The sequence below is a fragment of the Euprymna scolopes genome, chromosome 25 (assembly GCF_053919585.1).
Source record: "Euprymna scolopes isolate OS-2025 chromosome 25, ASM5391958v1, whole genome shotgun sequence".
Taxonomy (NCBI): Eukaryota; Metazoa; Mollusca; class Cephalopoda; order Sepiida; family Sepiolidae; genus Euprymna; species Euprymna scolopes.
The window spans coordinates 67,406,410-67,433,294 of NC_136506.1; the positions used below are offsets into that span (position 1 = coordinate 67,406,410).

At 33.7% G+C, this 26,885-nt stretch overlaps 1 protein-coding gene across 1 annotated transcript in view; it reads left to right on the forward strand.

The window, feature by feature from the left end:
• Positions 1-663: 663 nt before the first annotated feature.
• The window catches only part of LOC145247420 (TGF-beta receptor type-1-like), a 174,563-nt gene continuing 148,341 nt past the window's right edge, over positions 664-26,885 (forward strand). Inside the window, exon 1 of the mRNA XM_080109180.1 lies at positions 664-820. Coding sequence (XP_079965306.1) covers positions 748-820 — 73 coding nt within the window. The 5' untranslated portion in view covers positions 664-747. The remainder of the gene's footprint in view (positions 821-26,885) is intronic.

Genomic DNA, 26,885 nt, shown 5'->3' on the forward strand with positions numbered 1-26,885 from the left:
CTCTTTCTACAGTTTCTTTCTCTCCCCCTTCTCTTCCTCCTCCTCTTCCTCCTTCCATAGTTTCATTCTATCCGTTTCTCTCTTCTTTTCCTCCTCCTTCCATAGTTTCTTTCTGTCCGTGTCTTTCTCCCTCAACTTTTTTTGTGACCATTCCTCCTCTCCCCATCCCCTTCCCTAGTTTTATTATTTCCGTTTCACTTTACCTCCTTTTTCCTTGCTTTCATCCTTTCCGTTTTCCTCTTCTCCTCCTCCTCCTTCTACAGTGTTTTTTTTTGTTATCTGTTCGCCTATCCTCTTACTCCGTTCACCCCCTGTATGTGTCTGCTTCAGTGCTTCTTCACTCCTCTTTCGCTTCTTCTCTCTACTTAGTTTGTTTCAGTCTTATTCGCTTCTTCTCCCTCCTATTTCTTAGATTTTTTTTTCAGTTCTTTCCTTTACTTCCTTTCCTTCTATCCATCTCCTTCATCATCATCATCCTCATCATCGTGTGTGGCATGTTTGTGTCTCTGCGAGCCGCAATCCCCCTCTCTTAACTCTTTATTAACAATAGTAACAATCATCATAGTCGTCATGTGAGTGTATGCGTATGTGTGGAGGTGTGAGTGTGTGCGTGTGCCGCAATGCCCGACGGGATTGTAAATAAATAAATAAAGTTAAAAAAAAGAAAAAAAAAAAAAAAGAAGGTGAGCAGGAGAAGGAGGGCGATTCCTCCGCCTCCTCCTCCTCCCACCACTTTCAAAATCTAACATGGCGGACTTGTCTAATGTGTTGAGAGTACAATTCTTCTTGATCACTTCTGCTCATTTGTACGTCGTCTCAGGTAAGAATGCCCGTCGCATTTGATGCAACCAACACCCGAGGGTCACCAAGGACCAAAATCCCCACTTGTTCTCCCCATTTAGAGGTCATGTTCCTCTGATTTTTCAGGCCCCTCCGACATCGCTCGTCTCCTTGTGTTTTTATCACAAAATTCCGTGTTTTTAAATGGCGTACAAGAAAAACGTGAAGAAAATGCTTAATACATCTTTTCCTTGTTTAAAACTATTAAATTCATTTTCCCCTTCAGAAAATTTAAAAACAAGTCTAAACTGTTTATTTAAAGTTTTTTTTTAAATCTTTATTTACCTTAAATAAATTGACGATTCTTTAAGATGTTATTTGAAGCGAAAAAAAAATGAGTTATGTCCGAATTTCTCCTTTTAGAAATGTTCTTTTTTTTAACATCGTGTTTTTTCTCATTATTATTAATTTTTTTCTGTTTTAAAAGGAACTTAATAAATAAAAATCTATCATCGTTTAAATTGTTTGAATCTTATGCTATTAATGTTTTCCGTTTTCGTCTAGACAGAACATTTCTCGCAAGAAATATGTTTAAAGCGTTTTTGCTTTTATTTTATCAGTTTTTATTTTTTTCGAAAATGAAATTCAACAATTTTGTTTCCCAATTGTTTAAAATTTGGAGCAAAATATGTGAAAATATCAAAGAAATAACAAAAATCTGAAGAAAATCAAAATGTGAAACCAAATTCTGAATTAAAAAAAACAAACATTTGAAACAAGAATAAAATAAACAAATACACAAGTGTAAACAAATAAAAATATGTAAAACCCGAATAAAAAAACATAAAACAAAAATGTGAAATAAATGTGAAACGATTAAGAATAAATGAAAATGAAATGTGATACAAAGGAATATTATATATATATATATATATATATATATATATATATATATTGTACAAATGTGAAACTAATAAGAAAAAACAAATCTGAAACAAATTAATGTGAAAGTAAAATTGTCTAGAAAAGTTGACTCCTGTCAAAATGCACAATTTCTCCCAGAGCCAAAGAATTTGGTTAACTGCCCTAAAACGCTAAAATAGTCAGAACTCTTTTTACCTTAAATATGATTGTTTGTTTTTAGATTTTTACGACGTAACCACAAAAAAAAAAAAATGATTTTTTTTTTTTTTGCCCAATACTTTTAAACGTCCTATATAAATAATACCAAAGAAAATTTAAAAAACATAAAATTTAACATTTTAGAATGGGTGATCACTTCCATATATAAATTTAACGTAAAATGAACACCCACTTTTGGGTAACGAGACATGTCACCTCTAGCATTTTTTTCGAGTTTGGTGATTGATTGTTGGGGTGGGGGAGCAAAACATGACAAATTCAATTTTTTTTTTATCATTAGAAACATAAAATAACGAAAAATTTCAGTTAATTCTTTTGGAATTTTTGGTAAATGACCAACAACCAACACACAAGCTACCTTTTTTTTAAAGCTTCTTTTCTAGGGTTTTCTGGGGTGCTGAAAACGAATATCCCATTTAAAATTGAGGCCAGCAACTAGTTTCCACTATATTGCAAACATTTTTCCGCATGTTTAATATTGCAATGTTAAGTGGCGGCCATATTTGTTTATGCAGCGCGCAGAAACGGGGGGGGGGACGACGTAATGAAATTACAAGATAATGCGGAGCTAATCTTTTTTGTTTATTATAAAATCCAATAAAAAGGAAAATAATAATAAAATAAAAAAATTGATTTTTTGTACGCGCAAATGCGCACATATTTTTGCCAGTGTAATTCTTCCCCCCCCCCACACGCAAAAAAAAAAAAATGAATTTGTCATGCGTGACCCGTTTTGCTTGTGATATTGTTAGGTGAAAATACAGAATGGTAAAAAAAATATTAAATTGTGTTACCGACCACCCGCCAAAAAAAAAAAAAATTGGAATTTATCATGTTTGCTCCCCCCCCCCTAAATCGCCAAACTTGAAAAATTGCTAGGGGTAACATGTCCCGTTGACCACTAGGTCGCCAAAAACGTGTGTGCTCATATTATGTTAAATTTATATAGAAAAGTGATCCCCACTCTAAAATGTTAATTTTTTTTTGTAGGGGTTAAACGACGCTTGGTCACCTCGTAAAAATTTACCCCCCCCCTTTTTTTTATAGATAAGATTTTCAAGTTCAATGTGTACGGTATCTTTTTGTAAATAAAAAGTCCCTCTCACCATGTTAAGAACTGCCTTCTAAATATTTCGGCACGTTTCGTGCAAATTTATATAGGAAACTGATCCACCAATCTAATTTCTAAACTATTTGAATAAACGAATGTGCACTCTACTCTTGCACTAACGAATGATACCAGTAATAACCAAATAATAAATGATTGTTTGTGCTATTTGATCTGTTTGTGTTTTTTACAAATCTGCATTGTCACCGGCCTCAAATTGCAACTTCTTACACACTATGCTTCAGGCAAATTATTACATCCTTCTATTTGTTTCTTTTTCTTTCCGTCTGGGTTTTCGCTGGAAAAAACAAAAAACAAAAAATAAAACAACAAATAGAATTGAATAAAAATCTAGTTGATTTTCCAGAAATAGGCAACGAAGCAAAAAAAAAAAAAAAAAAAAAAATGAAAAATGTTAATACCAATCTAAGTTACTTTTACTACCTGGATAACTTATTCAAAAATTCATTACATTTTCTCAGGTAATATTTTACATTAAGGCTCGTCTCACGTTCGTATATAACAAAATATTTTTTTTTTAGATTTCGGTGTGCTAAAAACGAATTTGCAAACCGTTTCCGTCGCAAAAAAAAAAAAAAAAAAAATAGTTTTCATATGAAGAAATTACTTTTTCGAAAAGTAGGTGATCACTTTTCCTTGTAAATTTAACTTAAAATGAGCACCCACTTTCTGGCCACCTGAGAGGGGCTTTTTTGAGTGTTTAAAAGGTTTTTTTCGATTTCTGTTTCTGTTTTCATCTTTCAATAAAGACACAAAGAAATTAAAAAAATAAAGAAAAATCGGTATTTTACTTTAAGGCTCGTCTCACATTCGTATAGAAAAAAAATATAGTCCTTTTTTGTAGTTTTCAGTGTGCTTTAAAAGAATATGGTAACCGGTTCCGTCGCAGATTTACGGTTTGTATACCCCGGGACTACTTTCCATTTCACAGGCCAGCCTTCGTTTACGCTACATGCGAGCATAAAAAAAGGCTGTTAAATGTGCACTCACATACCAAACTGCCTTGTCACAGTGTAGTATTGGCGAAAAATTAAAATTAGATGAAAAACAAGTAGTTTTCCAAATATTAAACCATGTAATTCTAAATGTTATCACGGGTGGCCATTTTGTATGTGCAAGCGCGCGCATATGGTCGACGATTCGTTTTTAGCATACCGAAATCTACAAAAAAATTGATTATATACGAACGTGAGACGGGCCTTAAAGTAAAATAATACCTTTTCTCACGGGTGACATTTATTCGATGGGTTTCTATCAGTATTTTGTTAAAACTTGCGGAGTATGCGCTGTTTTACGGTTCTTGTAAATATGGAACGGAAATTTAAATTTTGTTCCGTTTAAAAAAATTTTTTATTGTGCCCCCCTACAACGAAAGTAATCGAAAAAAAAATAACATTCAACAATCGTACTTTTTATGTATTATATATATATATATATATATATATATATATATATATATATAAACGAAATGTTTTTTTAAATAAAAATTTTATTAGTAAGATCCACTTTTAAGAAGCACGCGCCAAAGGAAATTTGAAATGTGAGATTAGAAGAACGATAACGTGTGATGCATGCTGTATCTTTAAATAAACATATTTATTTAAAGTTTCAACTTTTCGGCTTATAAAAAAAAAACAAAAGCCTTCATCAGGATTATTTTAAAAAACAATACAAGTCTGGAGCGCCGTTCGTGCGTTAGTGTAGCAAGCACTGTAGCAGTAGCAGCATTAGTATTCTTACTAATACTACACACTAGCGCACGAACGGCGCTCCCTCCAGTCTCCACCAGACTTACAATACACAACCAACGTGCCAGAACAACATCATGGCACACGAGAAGAAAAAAAAGTAAAAAAAGACTAATATATTGTATTGTTTTTTAAAATAATCCTGATAAAGGCTTTTTTTTTTTTTTTTATAAGCCAAAAATTTGAAACTTTAAATATCTGTTTATTTAAAGATACAACTTCGCACGGTATCGTTCTTCTAATCTCTCATTTAAAAAATTTTTATTAACAAAAATGAAATAATTTAAGTTTTAAACGAAAAAGTCAATTTTGTATACTTTTTTTTTTTTTTTTTACTAAAGCTGAACTCGTTGTTCACATTAGAAATGTTGACTTTTATAGGTTTTCGGGTACCTTTACAACGAATAAACACTGCAACCTCCCATGTTAAGAACGGCTTTCGAAATAGACATCCCTAACCTTCTCAGCATACACCAAAACCTATAAAAGTTGACATGTCGAATGTGAACGATGAGTTGGAGTTGGACGTAATGTAAAAATGGAACGAAATTTAAATTTTCATTCCATTTTTATAACAAGCGTAAAACAGAGCGCATACTCCGCAAGTTTTCGAGTTTTAACTCGATAGGCTTTTACACTACCCCATCCTTTTTTTTACTTAAAAAACAACAAAAAAGTTTTTAAATCACAAAACTTATCCAGGGAGATAGAATAGTAACTTAGCTTGCCTTTATTTTTTTTATTTTTTTTTTTGTTTTGTTGGCTATTCTGCAAATCATCAGAATCTGAGATGAACAAAATTGTGAATCCTAAAACAAAAGTAAAAGTGTATTGCACTATTGCAGTTAACGCGAAAAGTGGTACAAACAAATAAAAACAATTATACAACAGTGTATTTTCTTAGCATTTGTGCAGTTTATTATTTGAAAAACTTCAAATGTCTCCCCTTGTTGCGAGTGGGAGTCATCAAAAATGAAAGCAAAAAATTATTCTAAAATGCGGAAGCACTCTTTTCGGCACGTCTTCGTTATTATAACAAAATTAGAAATACTGGACTTGGCAGCCATTATTGGGGGCTAACTGATTCAATATAACCAAAGTTAAAATATAAAAAAATATTTACTCTTTATCTTGTCATATAGCAGTAATTAACATATCCAAAAATTATGAAAAACGATAAGGTAGAAAATTAATAATAAAACCGTTTTCGAAGACAATTAACGAAAATGGAGTTTTAAATTTTTTTAGTTTTTAAGAAAATATTTACCTCCCTTTTCTTTTTTTTCTTAAAATTTGTTTAGCAAAACTCAATTTTCGCTAATCGTCTTCGAAAACTATTTATCGTTTTTCGTAATTTTTGGATATGTTCATTACTGTGACATGACAATGAAGTAGATACCATTGGTTTTTCTTGGAATTCAATATTTCGAATTTCACTATTATAACGGAGAAGAACCTTTTCTTTTTTGTGAATTTAGTTTTTGTTTTTCCTTGACTAGATTGTAAATTATCTTTGCTTTCAAAATAAGGAAAAACACTATTGGATTTTCTTCCAACAAATCTTTTTTTTTTTTTTTTTAGTTCATAGTTTAAAATTACATTAATTTTTGTAAGAAAACTAATTGTTTTTAGTCTGACTTGGTTTTATTAAAAATTAAAAACGGCTGACAAAGCTGCATTCTGGTGGATTTAACTTCGTAAGTAATCTTTTTTAAAACTGTTTATTTTATGTCATTACTAAAAATAATAATGTAAATCACATTGAGAAACTCATGCTCAAGAATTTGGTCACGCAATAATTGTATTAGGTATTGTTTTTGGATACAGATGGAACGGTGCAAACATCGAAAACAATTTATACAATAAATAACTTATACCAAAGGCGCAATAATTTCATTTTCAGTGCTTGTGCCTTGAATAGTGGATTTTGAAACCAACACATTTCAGGTGAAAACATTGTTACATACGTACGTGTCACGGAGAAAAATTACGAAAAATGATTCAGTAGAGGTACTAGATCTATTTTTCTAGGGAAAAAATTGTATAGATTAGCAGTCGGATAATTTCTACCTTTTCCGTAGCTGATTTCAAGGAAAGCAAGGAAGATAAGTCAGTTTGTCATATGATAAAACTCGATAAATTCTATTTTTAACTTGTAATTTTTGTACTGGATCATTTTACGTAATTTTTGGAATTTATACTAATTTCGACATGTCATTCATTTTCACCTATACGTTTGTTTCAAAATCCTCTATTCTGCACAAACACCTAAATTTGTATAATTTAAAAGCGTGGAAACTGTAAGATCTCTCTGAATTTGCTATTGCCATTCTTAGCCAAACATAAAATAAAAAATGCCGGTTGATTTTTTGCTTGGACATGGTTACTAATTTCAAACTTAAAGATGGGGAGAAGCTTACCCTATCGCTAACCCTAAGTCCGGAGATGCCAGCCATATTTAGGTCTGTTTTTCGGTCAATGTGTCTTAGAGTACCAACTAAAAACATACTTTGGCGGACCTGTACAAAATCCCCCCCCCCCTCCTAAAAATGCGTATTTTTCACTTTTTTGATTATTCTAGATTACAGACTTAAGTGTCATATTAGTAGAAAAAAAATTTTGCAAAAAAAAAAAAAAATTTAATCATTTTTAAGAAAGGGGTTCACTTTCTCGTTATCACGTGACACGCCGGTAAAGAAATGGACAGTTAGTCAGGTAGCAATGAAGTAACAAGAAAGTGAACCCCCTTAGGTCATTAAATTTATTTTTTTTCAAAAATAATAGGGAATACATTGAATAATAAGTTTTAATACCATGAAAATTACTTGTCTGCGACAATTTTAAAAATGTGGTATTCGTTCAAAACAGCTGAATACCCCTAAAAATCTACTTAAAAAAAAAAAAAAGTCTTTAATTGGTATTCTAGCGCACATTAACTTTTTACAACAGTATTGAGTAATGAAACGCCAACACACCATTTGGGATTTTCTTTTTGAATTGTTTCTGAAAGGTATATCGATGAAATAGTAAAAAACATAAAAAACAACTTTCAAACTATACAGATCAGTAGAAAATAAAATGTTATTGTGTGTTAAAGATTATTTCCTGATTTCTACTGTTATTAACTGGACTGCATAATTACATTTAAGATTTATATGATTATTTTTGGTGCTCATCGGTTCATTATAAAATGAAACAAATTTAATTTTTAAAAATTAAAATGTTTCGATAATAATGAAGCAGTTAGTGACAAAAATGACGCCCAAATTTTATCGACTAGTTTTGTCTGATTTTTTGATATTTGTTAAGATAGTCGACAGATCAAATTTTCTAAATATGTGGTTTTAAGCAAACACAGTATTTACTCGTTTTGTTGAAAATAGTAATATCTACAAAAATTACGAATATTTATCAAGTAGAAAATACTTTATAGTTAAAAGTGATTAATTTTTATGGAAAATTTGGCGGAAATTGCATTTTCCCTGGATGTAAACACCTTGAAGATTGCGAATATAAAGGACATACTTATCTCCCTTTTCCACACTTTAATGGCAGACTTTTTTTAAAGACCATAGCGATGGACCTTTTTTTTCGTTTTTTACTAAAAACAACAGTTTTTCTACTCAATGAATTTTCGTAATTTTTGGATATATTACTATTTTCGACATGACAATTAAGTATTGTTTTTGCTTATGACATATTTAAAAATCAATCTATTGTCTCTATTTTAATCACAGGTTTTTCAAACTGTAAAAGGGGAATTAATTTATCATATTTTTGCCTAATTTCTTTAATTTTTATTTTGCAAATATTGATTTCTTTTCCGCAATATTCTGCATTCGATACAACATTATTATGATTAATTTTTAGAATTTCCATTTAATTTTGAATAAACACTTTAATTTTATTTGATTTTTACGAAACAAAAATATCCTCTCTAATCATATTACTAATTCTAAGGTCGCAATGTGCTCTTTTTGGCTTTGTATAAAAGACAGATTATTCTGCAATATTCTATGCTTGCCCGGCATTGCCCGGGTGTTTGTAGGCATAAAAATAAAAAGTAGTAGGCAGGCTCGAACTTGTGACGCGAAGGTGGAAAAGAAAGTGAAAGAAAACCTGACGTCTTACCTCAACTCCATGACGCGACCAGAAGTGTTAAGCGTTCAAATTTAATGTAATCAATCAAAAAGATGACTTGCAGAAATGGTGTTGCTTTTAAACCTCCCACGAAGGTCGTTTTTAATGTGTGTGTGTGTGGGGGGGGGGAAGCAACTAGGCCAAAAAAGGGGGGGGGCGCTCTGGCAGTATCCCAATAAATAGTAATTGTATGAAAGATTTCCTCTACATTGACCAAGGACGAATTCCAGAACAGATACTACCCGGCCGGAAGGCCAGGCACTAGTTTTTGTTTGATTAGTTTCACTTTATTATTTATATGAAAAAAGGCAAACAAACACTTGAAACGAATTTTTAAAAACTCTATCAAAAAAAATAGACGATCCCCGTTTGCGAATCTGAGATATTATGATCTAGGAAGTCTTATTAAAAAAACTTCTCACAGAATCTGACGCGAGAACACCGATGCAAAAAAAAACTTTCACAAACGCGTGCGCCCATTTTGCCTTTTATATATTTACTAGTGGGGGTACCCGGTGTTGCCTGGGTGTTTGGAGGTGTAAAAGAAAAAAAAAGTTTAGGTAAGAAGGCTCAAACCCGAACCCTTGAGGTTAATAGGTTGAGGACTTACCGCCACACTACGATGGCAGAGAAGTGAGGAGGTGTGAAATAAAATCATTAAAAAGTCATGGGTGCTTGTTTAATGAGGTCAAACATCATGCCACAAGAATGAAACGTTCATAACCGCACAGGTGGCAAGTGCGTGCGGAATTTAATTCCACACTTAATTTTACTGCGGGATAGTTCTTTTGGGGTTGGTTTTTTACCCAACTTTATCTGGTTTTGTTTCTCCAACATGTTGGGGAAAACCAGCTTCCCCTTTATTAGGGGAGTGTCCAAATGAAAGCAATTGATAATATGACGGTGAAAACCGACATTGACCAAATGCCCATCGCTTTCTGGACGTTCCCGGCCTGTAGCCGAGAATTGCTCATTAGTTTCACATCAGTTTTGCTTTTATTATGAAAAAGCCGAATCAACACGCGAGAAGCCGAAATAGCAATAATTTTGTAAAAGTCGCTGGGAATAAATCAAGCCACGACGCGTGTTTGCAATTCGTACATGTTATGATCTACACGGTATATAAAAAGTTCTAAGCGATAGTAACCCCCCCCCCCGCAATGCCTTTCTTGGACATACAAAAATGTGCGCAGCGCATTTGCCTTTTATATATATAGATTAGATTAGAAAGTGAACAATTTAACATAACTAATTGATAAAATTTGGCAGCCATTTTAGGAGCTAACCGATTCAATATAATATAGTTTCCAGATTTAAAATACATAAATGTTTCTTTGTTATTTATTATGGTGGAAGGCATTTTAAAAATCTTGTACTTGTATAGATACTAGCAGGACCTGTGTATGGGCGGTGCCCGATGGAAATATATCTCCCACCCTACCTGTGGAGAAAAAAAAAATTAAGTACGGTTTTTAGTTGGACCCACTGCCTGCCCATTATAATGTCAGGCACTGGCACCTGTGGCCGAAATGAATGTACTGTGGCAATGTACGGTGCATTTTATATATATTTATGTATTGAAGTGTATATCTTCCAATAGCATATTTGCTAATGATTTTTTGCCAAAAAAAAAAAAAAAAGAAAATAATTTTAAGAAAAGAAATCTGTTGAGTAGGCTGATATCAGTGTAGTAACTGTTCTGATACTGCATCTCACCTTTTCTGACCTCGTTCAGTGTAGGAGAAATATTCTAGACAGGCAATTTATATTTTTGTTTCTATCCAGCGTGCAGCACAACTAACTAGGAGCTAACATTTATATAGTAGTCATGTTTTGTCGTGTTAAAGTGTAAGTTTGACTCTGTTTTGAAGGCATTGTGCTAAAATATTAAAAAGAATACACTTTCGTAGTTTGTAAATTGTATATATTTTTTATGATAAATCCTAATGGTCATGTTGACTCAGTACTTAGGTAATACTTGTTGGTATAATAAGACCCCCCCCCAAAAAAAAAAATGTTCATCCATAAAATAAATTAAAAGTAGCAAGTAACCGTTCTGGATTAGTTTTACGTTGCAATGCATTCTAATTTTTATTAGGTTCGAAAAACAATAACCGTTATTGTATTCTTTAATGGAAACATGGAACCTTTCTCTATGGAAATTTAACAAATTTGCTTATTTTTAAATCACCGAATTTTGTAATATAGAATTTTACTAAAAAAAAACAAAAACTGAATTATAAGAAAAATGTTGGAAGGCTGAGATCAGTGTTGTATCTGTTCTGATACTACCCTTTTCTAACCTCGATTAGTGAAGGAGAAATCTTTCTAGACTGAGTCAATTTGTAATTTTTGTGCCCTTCCAGAGTGAATGCACCTTTCCAATTTAGTTATGTTGTTAAAGTGTAAGTTTGATTTTTGTGATATGTGGTCGTCGTCGTGCTGCAATTTTCGTATTTGGTGAAATATAAACATTTTTGTGTTGTATTTATTTTTTTGTGATGATAAATCCTGATGGTCTTGTTGACCGAGTACTTAGGTAATACTTGCTGGTATAATAAGCCAACAAAAATTAGTTAAAAAATTAGTATGACGTCACTTACAAATGTGTAAATAAAAGGAAGGTATCCCCCCAAAAGTACAAGTAGCAAATAACTGTTCTGGATTAGTTTTGCATTGCAATGTATTTTAATGCTTTTATTAGGATCGAACAACAATCGTTAATGTGTTTTTTTATAACGGAGACATGGAACCCTTCCGTAAGGCACTGTAACCACTTAGTTCATTCATAAAGTACTGAACCGTAAGATAATAATTGATGCTAAATGTGACTTATGTGCTTTGGTGGATTCTCGTTTTTTGTTGCAATTTTTTTAAAGTAATTTAATCCATGCAAATTTGCCATAATATTTATTTTTCGTTGCTTCTTTCATTCCTAACAGAATAAATCTGAAAAACGTGTATAAAATTTGCCCTAAATAAGTAGTGTTCCTGAGAAATAAAGTTTGTTTATGTGTAATAAGAACACGGCCTTGCAGTCGTAGTGCTGAACAAATGTGTAAATAAACTTACAATAAATGTGTAAATAAACTTACAAATTGGATGGGAGTGTAAAAAAAAAAAAAAAATGCAGTAAGGTCTAATTGCCTGCAACATTGTTGGGTGCAAATTATTTAAGAACAGAAGCTTTTTTTTTTTTTTTTTGTATCGTACACATTGACTGGCAAATAAGTAGTAATCTTGCTCAGCTAAGTATGTTTATGTATTTGATGAGAACTCTTCATAGCAGTCGTAGTGATGTGTGTAAGTAAAGTTACATGATGTAAGGCAAGTATAATATGGAAAGATTAACTAATTAATGGTGGTCCAAGCACAGCAGGGTAAAATAATGTAGAATTTGCCCCAGTGTCAACTGATAGTGGTGAGAGCAGTAAATAATGAGAAAAATAGGAACTTCTTCCTCTGTAAATGTTGTGGTTGTGATGGTGTTTCTCATAGGATATAATGTAACATTGTATTAGCACGAGTGAATGTGGCAGAAACTGTGATCGAAAACTACATAGGATAGTGACTATCAAGGTAGATGTCTTGAATTTGTATGTGGCATATGTTGTTGAAAACCTATGCTATTTTTATCCAGAGAGGAATTTCTGTAATCATTTTATTATATAAAATAGATATGTAAGGCACTTTGTGTGTATGAGTTCGTTTCCTACTGACTCTAAAACGACTAGCATGATCATTTTGAAATTTCAAATAAATTAACTTTGTGTCTGGGAATATTCTTAGATAGGTTTTATATCGGAATCCCTCTGATAAGTATCGACAATGTAAAAACTCCCATTAAAGAAGGAACAGACCGATCTTGACCAAAGGTATAAAGCCTAACATCACAAGTGCATTTAAGAAATTTTCTCATGGCACAAGTAGAAGGACTGGCGTTTAAAACCAAGATAGGTTTTTTAGCATGATGGGTACGTTCGAAATGAATGTTTCTGTTTAGAGTACAACTGAACCATGATACTTGGCTTTTGCATTTTAAACTTTAATTCAAGCCATTATATACAAAATTTATAAAATCACAGGTTCTCTACAGTGCAGTGTAGACGACAATGTATTGTGAACTAACTAGTCACTGTGGAAAGGCATGTGAAGCTTCTTCTCGATGCACTGCAGTGGGTTCCCGACTAGAGCAGACAATCAGTTTGATGGAAAAAAAAAAAAAAAAAAAAAAATAGGCGATTTAAAAGTATTTGAAGTGTGAAACATTTGTTGCATTCAGTTTCAGGCAACGTCGGATTTATCTATCCTTTTTTATTTTACTTCAGTCGAAGTTCTCAGAAATCAAGGGGCCTACGACCTGGGGCTAACACTTGAAGTCTATATGAGATGATACATAGATATTCGAATTTCCATTAAAGTTCTTTATCTCTCAAGCACTGAGTTAGTAAAGAAATTGAGAACATAATTTTCCTCTCCCCAATTAACCATTTTTATACGTTATAGTATATCTTTCATGTTGGTCTCATGGGCTTACTGGATTCCAGGACAGGAGCTTATCTAGTCTGGTGGAGTATCCAGCTTCGTGCTATTACTTGAGGTAATATCACTTGGAGAAGGTGCACCATTCATCAGAAAAGCTGTGGGGTGGCCGTAGTGAGATCTTATTTGGACTGCGAATATTATGTGATTTTGAATATTTGGTCAGGGTTTACTTCTTTGGATAAACCCCTGTACAGAGAGACCTTAGACACTCGAGGATAGTGTCTAGTAGGCATTAAAGTTCTCTCCAGTAGGCATTCAAGATTTCTCTACTGGTATGTGTGTGTGTGTGTGTGCGTATATATTTTTTTAGGATGTATTTTAACGCTGTGTGTGTGTGTAGGGGGGAGTATATGGACTCAATAATTTTCCAAGGTTGGGGAAAATTGAGTAAACTCTCAAACGTTGGGCGATTCCGTGTCGTAGTTCGGCATTGTTTGTAAGCGCTCTGGACTTTCTGCCACTTGACTCCTGCGATGTAGGTTTAGGAGAGATGCGGTTGTGATTGTGCAACTTTTGCTTCAGTTACCCCCCCCCCTCGCACAAACGCCTTACAGGGAAATTAAAAAAAATAGACAACGTATAAAATACGATTTCCAATTATTTGGAACTTTTCAGCTTTATGATAGCTATTACCGAAACATTATCTCAACCAAATTGTATTTTTATAACAATTTTGATTCATTATTCAATACCAGTGTATAGAATAATGATATAACTTAATTATTACGGTTATCTCATTAAATTATTAATTTCCTTATTTTGTCGTTTAGTTTTTACATTCCATGAATTATGTTTCTGACAAAGGGGGAAGAATTGTTGTTTTCTGGATCAGAATCCATCCATCTAATGCTGATTGGAGCGATTTCCATGAGAAAAAAAAAATTAATCAAATTGTTATAAAATGAGAACTGATTTGGTTAAATAATTTTGTTTCAATGGCAACCATATTGAAACTGAAAAATGCAAGATAATCCGATATCCTAATCCAATATATATATATATATATATATATATTCTATATATTCTATAAGAGTTCATCTTCCGTCTGCCCTTAGGTCTTAGCAGGAGAATCAAGTTGCATTGTTAGTTCAACATCCGTTTTTGTGGTACCAACCATTCGATTCTGATTATCCAACTAATTCTGCTACTAAAAATGAAACCCAAAAAATTACAAGCATCATTTGATGTGGCTCGGAAGATATAAGCCTCTCATTCATTCAGTACAAACTCATTTTTCTGCAACTGTCATCATGGTGACAAATAAAAAAAAAAAACCAAAAAAAAAAAACCCGGGTTTATTTGTTTTACTCCCTCCACCCCTCCAACTGTTTTTTTTCTTCCCACTCGTCTCTGAGAGAGAAAAAAAAAAAAAAAAAAGGCACACACACACAATGTTGTACTCTTGTTTCCTTATCCACGCACATTTTCTACCCCCCCCCACATCACTCTGTCACGTGCACCTGTCTGGTGGTAAGTGTAATCATGTCACACACTACTGCAATCTTATTTACCTCCTCCCTTGCCTCCGTCTCTCGATACGAAGTGCGCTAGATAAATAAGACCACATTATAGTATCAAGCAAAAACAGTATTAAAGAAAAGGCCGTATTTCCGTGTCTATATATATGTTATGTATCTGTGTGTGGGTAAGGCTGGGTGCTTTTTTAGAATTAAACCACTTTTCAAAACAAAAGTGCCAAAAAAAAAAGTATTAAAAAAAAAACAAAAAAAAAACAACTTTGATGTACGTACCTTTCACGGAAACGAAGATGTCACATTTCAAAAACATCACGTCAATTAATCAAGCGGTGTTTTTAAATAAGAAAATTAAATTTTATGACAAAGCGAAACGTTGTTTTGATCCGCCATCTTTAATAAGAGGAAGACAAATCAATTCGAACTACCAAGATCGAAATCAGCTTTGTAATAGCTATAATTTCCCCCAAATCGCCGAAAAATGATTTTCTATATAAAATCAAATCTACTTGATTAATCTTTGTTCCGCGATTGGAACGTACATTAAAATATATATATATATATATATATATATATATATATATATATATATATATATTTAATTCTAAATAAAATAATTAAAAAAATATATTTAATTCTAAATAAGCCCCAAAGTCTGAAACTATTAGATACACATATGGAGACCTTGCATTATTAGATTCAGCGTGACCCTGACCTGCTTATGGTAAAACAATACTGCAATAGTCATTGCAACTATTTTAAACATGTCATCGCATTTTATTATATAACACTTGAATCGGATTTGGGACAGAATTGTTGGGTTGAATGAGCACATTTTTATCGAAAGTCGTATTTCGGTGCACATATGTATTTTGCTAAAAGTTGGAAACTACATAAGAGATACACTTATTGTATTTATTTGCTTCCCCACGAAAGCAAATTAGGCACAAGGCCGTTTTTAATGTGGGGGGAAAACAGCTCCCCTAAAAGTAGGAAAAAAGAGGGCACTCTGGTACCAAAAATAATAATTGTCACAGTATAGAGGGTTTCCCCTCCATTGACTGGTACAAATTATCTTAAGTGCAGCATCAGCAGAACAGATACTACACTTTGATCCCGGCCCGAAGGCCAAGAACTGAGATACACTTATATTATCAGATGAATGTGAGCTCGTTCTGCTTATGATGATAATAAAAATGCTGTAATATTATTTTGCCTAAGGTAATAAAGGATCTTATCAGTGAATTTTCAAAGATTATGGTTGTGTCACAAACAGCGCGGAAACTAGGTCAAACAGACAATGAATTTTCTTTTCCTTTTTTCTTTCGTCTTTTTTTTCTTTTGTTTTCGTTTTCTTTTTCGTTTTATTATATTGAAGTAGTGTCTAGAGAGAGCTAGAAAAAGGAGCAGTTACAGGTAGTTTTTACAAGAAAAAATGCCCTCTCTCCCATACTGAACAATACCGGGTAGCCCTGCTATTATCCCAAAGAACAATAAAAATATATATTTCTCTGCTAACCACACTTTTCAATTTTTATGTAATAAAACGAATTACACTATAAAAATTACTTCTAGTGCTCACAGTGCGGCCTCAGTTTGCATTCATACCGACCATGTTGATGAAATTTTTGAGTTTACAATTCTCTCTCTCTCTCTAGGCATTCACAGCAAGAACTCTTATTACCACAACGGAGGAAAACAACTTTCTCCCATGTGTCTAGCATTAGAAGGGTTTTCAATAATTATTTGAATAAACTTCCCACTTATGGAACACGTTGTTATGGAACTGATTCCTTGCTGATTATAACTTCAAATTTAGTCGTGACAAATTTTTGCCACAATAATCAAGCGCTGTTCATACCATCGATCAAGTTTAATGTTACATAAGGGCTGCCCCATTTTCATGTAAAAAAAAAAAAATAGGGAATTAAATGTAAATATGAAATAGGATAGTCAAGGATTTGAACTTGCGAAGCTAGACTTGGAATTGAGAATTCCAATCATAAGTTAAAATAAACACAATGTTATCAGAGATGCGGTAGCACTCTCTATATAGGGATGGCCCGTACACGCCTATATACGCCAACAAAACAAAACTATCCAAATCTCAACTAAAATCAACTGATAAGTTTCAAAAAGCATATATTCTTATAGAGAAGTGTCTTACGAATCCAGCGAGTGTCAGAACGTCGGTTAAAATGTCAAGAGAGCAAAAAAAAAAAAGGGTACAAAAATGGCCAATTGTTCTTCTTTCTTCTTCTTTCTTTTGAGACGATGTATCTCGGTGTACGAACGGTCTCTGACAACAGTTCAAGCATCAATCGACTGCTCTTTACACGGAGAAGTGCAGTGACCCATCACTTTTTAGCTAACTCCATAATTAAATAAGATTACGTGTAATAACAAGTTTTAAACACTATATACCCAATGTAGACAGACCACTTCGAACACGGAACTTCTCTCAAAAGGGACAGCTCGAAATAATACACCGGATGCTCACAGACGTTCCAGTTTGCCAGTGGCCTATATTTCTTGGACGCTGAATATTTGAGGTGAACGTTAAGGTTTTTTCTTTAAACAGTAACCCACCAGCGTTAATGAAACCACAAAATCTTTATCTCAGTTGATCAAAATTGTTATAAGAGTAACCTATCAGCAAGTACGACGTCAAAAAACAATGTTATAAAAACAAATAATTCTTCAGATTTTGGACTGTAAAATATGTACAAAATGTCAATGCTGTAACCAGGATTCGAACCTAAGTCAGCACGGCCACAACGTGGGGTCCTAACCTCTAGATGATCACGGCTAACACTGACGTCTGTCGCTCTTGGCAGAAAGACACATGACTACTGTCAAACTATTGAAAAATAAGGAGGAAACTTGAAATTCTCACGCATGCGCAAAAATACACTATAGCAACCATTGTTAAATGCAGCTGAATCTCTTCGCTCGCTAAGAAAAGTAGATCAGACCAGTTCTTCTAAGAACTCACCAAACGCCAAAGGAAATAAGTTAAATTAACCGCAAAAGAAACTGCAAGAAAGTCAAGAAAAATTTAATAGTGAAGGTATGAACATTTTAGAACTTTATAATACTCTGTTTTATCAGAGAGGCGGTAGCACTCTCTATGTAATATAGAACCGATGGAGGACCAAGAGGCAACTCCTAAGGCCCAAAGACCTAAAACCCAGCAGGAAGCGACCTGCTACTAATGGAGGCGGCAATGAGCCGCCTCCTAAAAAAGACAATACTATCATGAATGTAAGTTTAAAAATAAGACTGTAAGTAAAAATACTAATTAACAAGAATAAAAAAGCATTGGAAATGCAAAAGGATATAGGGATGGTATGCCAAAATGTATACAAACAAGATAGCTATGAATGGCTAGGCACATGGAAATAGAATTGCATCCAAAGTATAGCCCTATAGCTTTTTACAACTGTAATGATGGCACGGAATGAAGATTGGAGAAAAGCTATAGGGCTATACTTTGGATGCAATTCTATTTCCATGTGCCTAGCCATTCATAGCTATCTTGTTTGTATACATTTTGGCATACCATCCCTATATCCTTTTGCATTTCCAATGCTTTTTTATTTTTGTTATAAATGGAATGTCCAGTTTAATTGTTGATTCTGTTAAAATATGTAATAAATAACAATTTGGCTGGAAACTATTCACATTCTTCAAAAGAATGCATAATAAAAAAAATATGGATCATAGAATTAGACAAGTAGGTTAAATTCCTTTGTAAAACAACAAAGAGAATGGGAAATTTCCTGGTCGTCAGAAATGGTTTATAAACGTGCAAATCGCGCGTATTGGAAACATGAGTTGTGGTCACGTTGACCAGACGTACGTGTGACGTAAGGGCAGAAATGATTTCTCAATATAGGAGGGTTTGAAGTTAGGGGGAGGAGTGAAAAGAGAATCAGGGGAGTCAGATCAGAGAAGCAGAGGAGATCAGACGAATTCTCCATTAGAATTAAGGCACTCTCTGGGAAGCGAGAGGGTTTAGAGATAACCATGTAACAACTTTGAATCCGTGAAATACAAAATCATATCCGACCGGTTGAAGAAAAATAAATGATCATGTTTTTTTTTTTAATTTTTTTTTTTTTTTTTATTACTGCCGTCTTTCTGTGTTCATCATTACGAGAAAGGTAACGTGTTTATATATGTACAACTGTCAAATGTAAATGTCAAACACACTCTCTATCTATCAAGATATTCATAAATCTCATTGAATTACAAGCTAGGCTCTCCTGTATTAACATGTACCCTGTCTCGTTATATATAAGACCTGTCTCTACATGATCAACAATATGAACACTCCTAAGACTGTCTCTATCACTCTAAGACTCTTACTAACATGAACAACAAATATATAACATCAGTTCTCTTCAAATAAGAACTATGCAATATTAGTTCTCCCACAATGTTCCTAATCTAATTTTTTTTTTTTTTCAAATATGAACACCAGATAACTGATTTGTTTACAAATAAACTAAAATAAATTCTAACGGATTTAATTTTGTAATTAAATTATATTTTTAAATGGTATTTATTTCACTTTAGCACTTTATAATCTTGTATTTTAATAAGTAATTAATAATAAAGAAAACATGTAAGTTACATAGAAGCGAAAAACACAACCATAGGCTCTCTAGAATATGACAGTCTATGTGTCATGCTTTAGTTTAAATCCGGTCACCAAACTAATATCCAGCTGGCCAAAGTCTTTAATCTGTCCCATGGAGTTCTTAAAAATATTCGGGAAAATTTAAAAAAAATGGAAATGTGTGAAAATAGTTTTTCTTTTTGTTCAAAAAATGATTAAAATAATGCGGTTTTGGAGAACCGGTTTCACTAAAAAAGCAAAGCTAATCAGCAAAACAGTATAAAACACGTTTAGGTTATTTTAATTTTTTTTGGCTCGTGCAGCTTAAAAAAGTTCGCAATATGCCCACCCCACCACCACTTTCCTTTCGAAAACTTTGGGGACTCCTTGTTTGTTAGTTGTCTGCAAAGACCTGTGGTGTAATGGATAAAATACTAGATAAAATTCAGTCGTGACACTTTTCTAGAGGTTGAAAATTCAATCCTGAGTGTGGGTGTTTCTCTTGGATCCAATCTGTTTCTAAGATTGCTGGAAAAAAAAAAATTCTACCGCTCCAGAAGGTTCCTGATGCAATCTAAGACTGTTGCCACTTCTGGGGAGATACTGCTCAGAGCCTGCTTTTTTTGCCTTAACACCCTCCCATGCAATCTCTTTCTCACAGAATAGATGTTGTGAGCCTGTCTCTGCTCTATTGTTAATTTCATGGCAATTTCTCGACTGAACTCCAATCTATGGTCCTCCTTTGCCAAACTTTCACAAAAAACATTTAACTAGCTACAATCACTATATACCATTTCCCTACTCTTTATCTGTGCCTAAATCTAAATGCAGATTCCATGAACAGAGCTTCTTTCCTAGGACTGCTCGCCTGTGGAACACTGTTCCACTGGCATACTTCCGAGTTGAATACAACATGGTAGCTTCAAATCCAATGTAAACAAGTTCTTGAGTCATCCTCAATAATCTGATTTTACTCCATTTACATGATTAACAACTACTACGCTACCACCTTACATTCATTAACCCTTATCCATGAGTGGCCTTCAGGCCTTTATAAGTGGTGATTCCCAAGTAAAAAAAACAAAAACAAAAAAAAAACTAACATACTAGTAAATCAACTTCACAATCTAGTGGAGAATGATCTGCTCTTTTTCTCACAGAGGCATTGCTAGTATTTCTTTACTCTATTATCGCTATGGAAAGTGCTCGATTGAGCTTTGCTTTCTGGTTCCTCCCTGTAAAACATTCACAAACACTATTCACTAAAGTCATTGAATCGACTCCTCTTCTGAATGAATGTATTCTTGTTTTTACATATTTTATCAGGAAGTTATTTGTTAAAATAACCAAAATCTTTGTGTGTGTGTGGGGTGTGTGTGTGTGTGTGTGTGTGTGTGAGTTACCTGTTCATGTCTCGATCTCATTTTTTCTGACAGTCTCTTAAAATAGCTTGGACTTTTGCTAGGAAATCTAAAATTCAACTCTTGTTAGACATGATAAAATACTTGTCCGAGCCAGACTTCTCACAGTTTCCTTAACTCTTAAGTTATTTTATCAGCAATGTGAATTTTCTACTTTTTTGTGGAATTCCACATTTTGTTTTGGAATTTGGAAAGTAGAATTCTGCTTTTTTTCCCCCTTAAATAAAACTGTGAAATCGGTATAACTTTATTTTCATTTTTTCTTGATTTGGCTCGATTTTTTTTTTTTTCCTCCCTTTTCCCTGTTTTGTCACTTTTCCCCATCCTCTCTCTCTCTCTTCATTACATTTTGTCTCACTTTTTGCCTCCCTTATCCCACTCAAATATTACTTTTGCCATACTTCAAACGATGCTTGGGTAATGAGGTAGAAGACTTTTGTTTTATCAATTATTTTTCTCTCTCCTTTAAAACCTATCGGTTGATATTTAAATAAATAAAAATGTATTGTTGATTAACACATGTCCGTCATTTATGATCTTTTCAAAATTCCCCAAATTTTTTCATATTGGAATTAGTATGTATTGTTTGTAATAATTTTACTTTGACATTTCTCACTATTAAATTAAAAAAAAACAACAAGTACATTTACAAATGGTAATACAAAAAATCTATATAAATAAAACAGTAGATGTATGTGTGACTGTATGTAAATATTTAACCAATAAACTCTTAAACTACTGGTCATATAACACTGAACTTAACAGGAAATAGGATGGTTTATAACAAGTAAAATCTTTGGATGGATGAATAACACGTATAGAAGTTGGCAAATTGCAATGAAAAAAAGGTTCATTTCAACTTGTCAGTATATTTATATTAGTTTTACAGAGATGGAAAAGTAATATTAGCTAAAAGTGGTTTGTTAAGTTAGGTCCAATGGTAGGGAATGCAGCTGGAGCGCTAAATGTTTTGATTTTGATTCTAGCTAATGACACCCAAGTTATTTATTTTTTTTTAACTTTTGAAATCAGTATTATATATTAGGTACAATATAATATTCAATAGAGAATTGGCTCTATAATAATAAATATGAAATCTGAATGAATTAAAATATATTTAAGCATATTTTACGACGGTCAAAGTCGACCTCCCCTCCCTTCCCTGCTAATCTATATATATATATATATATATATATAAAAGCGAAAATGTATGTGTTTGTGTGTATGTTTGTGTGTCTGCTAAAAACTTTCGACACGCGACGAAAATTCACAAACTCGGTATCATATCGAAGCCCGATCCTTCGCTTGAAAAATATCGAAAAATTGGCCAAAACGTTAACTTTTTCACCCTGAAATCGACAATTTTCCACAGGGGGAGGGGCAACAAAAACGGGTTTCTCGTAACGATGCCCGATTCTACGCATGCGTCAGATGACGTCATGACCTGATTTACTTTAAATAGTTGAAAAACCAAACACATTTCATCTCCGTCGCCTAAGCGCAGTTGGTTAGCCTGTTTGTTCATTATCTAAATGTTTTGGATTCGAATTGTGGTGTGAGATGGTTTTTTTTTTTTGTTTTTTTTTCGATTTTTTAAATTTAAATATTGAACCCTGTATTATTTAAGCCATTTTTCACGTAACGTTCGTTTTCCTGGGTTTTTCTTTTTTTACTTCGCTTATTCTTAGCGACACCCGGGTATCCACCGATTTTAAAAATTTTAATATTGAAACAGGCTTATTTAAGCCATTTTTCACGTGTTCGTTTGCCTTACGTTATATTTTTTGTGTTTTTTTTTGTTTTGATTACCCCCCCCCCCTGCTTAATTAAAACGTTGTTTTCTTTTCTTACTTCGCTTATAACAATGCTTACATCGTCGTTGTCGTCGTAACGCTCGACGACTTTCAAACATCTTTCACTAACTCATTCTGGCTGGCCGATTTTATTTTCAAACTTTGCCTCAGGGCTTCGGGTTCCATCCTACCCCCCCTCCTCGGCTTCTTTTTTATTTAACACCACACACACCTACAAACACCCGGGCAACGCCGGGTACCCCTGCTAGTATTAAATAAAAATAAAATAATTTCATTTCTTGTATAATGTTTAAAATAAAGAGTTATTTCAATATCTCCCTTATTTTTTTGATTGGCTCAGAGGTCAGTGTCGAGTGAAAATACAATGACTCCATCATATTCTGTTTAACATGCTTGCATACATGTATTAAGATTGGTTTGAGAAATCGACTTTTAAACTCGCCTTTCTGTGACCAGGTTTTTACTATTTTTTTTTTTTCTCTAAGTCAACTGATCATCACTTTTGTCTTGGTGACATTCACTCAAGCTTTTACTGTCCATAGCATTCCTCCAAGATGACCTTCCATCATTTCACAATCAAGTTCTAACTCCTCAGCATGCAGTATTTCTTCCAGATAATCCATACAAAACTCTTTGAACCCTGATTCTAAGACACAAATAAAAAGTAACAAATTCCATACAGAATCCTGATGTACTCTTGAACATTATTTTCTTAATTACTTTCAGGATCTGATCCTTCAACTTTAGCCTCTCTAATCACCTCTGTCTGACGCTTCCCCTTTACTTTTGAACAATTCACATTTGTACTAAATTCCCAGTTTTTCAGGATAACATCTTTTATCATCTGATTTGTCAAGTCTGTGATCATCTCCACACCGGTTTCACCTGCAGCCTTTAACATTTCTTCACCAACACCTTACCCTTGTTCATTTTACTGTTTGTCAAACTATTTCTTTCCCAGTTCCATATAATTGCACCAGATACTGCTTTTGCAATGTCTAGTGTACTTCTACATTTAATGACTTGCAGTTGCCACAAAGTTTCTCGGGTATGCTTAGCCACTGACAAGTATAACCGGAAGCGGCAGATCACGAAACATTAAACCGTTAGGAGAAAATTATTATAAACAGGAAAAACATGGAAATACAATAAATAAAATTTACAAACCTGTATCTAACCCAACCCTAACCTGTGCGATTAAAATTAATTTTTTATTTCTCCCAATTTAAAAAAAAAAAAAAAAAAAAAAAATTGCCTTCATAGATTTATGTTGTCTAAAAACAGACAGTATGTTCGTAAAACAATTGAGGAATGCTCAGCTGACTTTTTCCGGTTATTTCCGTCAGCTGCTGAGTGAGCTAGAGCCGACTTTGTGGAAATCGTAGGTCGGTAAATGCAGAAGCACCATGTCTAGATTTTTTTTTTTTTTTTTTTGTTCCATTAAAGACATATTCATCAATTTCTCATAGCAATTTCAAGCATCTCTTATGTTGTTCATTTTTTACTACTATTTCGTTGTCACTTTGAATACACTTCTCGCCAGCAAAATCTATATTTGTCTTTGCCATTTGTTTAGCTCTTCATTCTTTTGTCATCTCTTCATCATAGATCTGGAAACCTGGCTTGCTCAGCTTCCTTCTTGACTTTGTTTATTTCCGTCTTAAGATTATTTTTTTCTTTCTCTTACAAACAAATGTGGATTTGAACGATTATTCCAATCGAAATTTAGATGAAGGAATGGCAGCTCGGCTGGTTTGGACATGTGCTGGAGGTTGACAACAACATTATTGCAAAACTTTTTACAACGGAATCATCACCACTGATCAAGCCCCAGAGGCCACTCGAGGATAAGGGTTAAAGAGTGTACAGTAGTCAAAGGGACAATATCATAGCAATCGTTAGAAGTTTAAATTTGGTAAATTGGATTACTTAAAGAGGAACGGCTCATCAAGAACTTGTTTATGTTGGACTTGAAGATGACCATATTATAGTCAGTTGGAAAGCAGGCAAACGGAAAAGATTTCCACGAGTGTGTAGTTGTAAGAAAGAAACTGTTCATGGAATCCACATTTAGGTCTAGGCACAGATAAACAGTAGGTGGAACGTTTTCAGCTAGACTAGTATTTCTTATTTTCATATTAGAAATTAATGGGAAGTAAACAAGATAAATGCTAATGATCTCCATAAAACTGACCTTCACCTGAATCAAATCTGATTTTTATCAAGTAGACCAAAGTTTATGATCGCAGACTTCAACGTAACTCTGGATTAAAAGAAAACTGATGAGGATGGATTTCAGAGAAAAGGAGATAAGACCTGGCCAGAGATAGTTTAGTTTAGAATTTAATTTTTAAAAGCTGTCAAACACATGGTGACGTGTAAAACAGATGTTAAACTGAATATGATATCAAGTTTTTGTTTTATGTTTATATTGGATGGTGGAAACATGACATCCGATGGCATTCCGATCGAGGATTACATGAAGGAATGGTGGCTCAAATAGTTTATACATGTGCAGAAGACTGACATTGTTGCGAAACTTGCTTTCATATCAGAAGTTAATGGGAAGTAACCAAGAGGAAGGCCAACTCTTATCGGACCTTAACCTCCATTTCCCAGATTTTTATCTGTGAGGTTATTATTTCCAATGTTATTGCAAAGATAATGCCTGTCAAAACAATCTGTGAAACAACAAAAAAAAAAGAGGAAAAGAAAGTAAAAAACGTAACATCTTAGCCGATGTCTTCATGGCCAAATCGAAAGTGGAGAGCGTTCAAATTAAGCCAAGTCAATTATAAAGAAAACGATGATATGCAAAAATATTAACGAAAAAAAGACTCCTCCATGTAAAAAACAGCAGTTTTTAGGATGTAGGAATTAATGTTTTGGACCAATTTTTCAATATTTGTTGTCTGAAGAACAGAGCTTTAAAACGATACCAATCTCTTCAAGGTCCATTGCCTCTGTCGAAAGTTTTTGTGAGACATACAAACACACACACACACATTTTACCTTTTATATAGACTAGTTGGGGGTACCCGGCGTTGCCCGGGTGTTTGGAGGTGTAAAAGAAAAAAAAAGTTTTAGTAGGAAGGTAGGATTGAACCCCGAAGACTTGACGCGAAGGTGGAAACGAAAGGGAAAAAAAGCCAGACACCTAACTGTTTCAGCCACGAGGGAAAGGAACTGATAAGGGCGTTGTGAATGTTTATGAAGCAAAATAAACAGGTGCGAGGAAGTGGCATGGTGTCTGACCTAGTTTTGCGCTGCAAGCCAGATCATTCACTTTTCGAAGCAACGAGCTGGTAAAAGTCTGGCAAATTAAATGCACACACGACCCCTGTTCGTAACTCTTAAATATTATCATTTAGACATGATATAAAAAGTTTTAAGGAGTGAGCCGACCGATCGCTTCTCGGAAAAAAGCCTTTCGCGGACATACACACACATTTTTGCTTTTACATATATAGATTTCATGGGTGGTATTTTCTTTTTGGAGTGAAAACATCTTTTAGTGATTGTGAAAGAGACTTTCGCTAATACTCTTGGAAAAGGTATGAATATCCCCCTAGCCCTCCAGCTATGGGTGAAATAATAGACAAATACAACCTTGATACGGCAATTGGTCTTTGAGAAAGAAAACCATAAAATAGCACTATTCATTCTTTGCCTATTCCAGCATTGTTTTTGGTCATTTTGGATTTGCCGTTACCACTGGACTTGAGAATTGCTGATTAGGATGACAACCGATACCTTTTGAACAAATGCCATCAACCAAAATTGGAAGATGTAATGTTTAAGTATGTTGAGATGAAACCAAACAAGCATTCATCAACGAAAAGACCCTAAAGTATTGGATTAAGAACTCCTAGAAATGATGGAGCATAGTTGCCAACTAAAGATGTCTATCATCTAGGTTTGGTTACATCAGTTGATAACCGAAAAGAAATCTCAACATATGGGTTCAGATAGAAGTTGGAATGAAGTTGTTGGCAGCAAAATGTTTACCAAGTTGATGATGAATCAGAAGTGTGGCTAAAGATTGTGCAACCCTTGCTTCACTTTG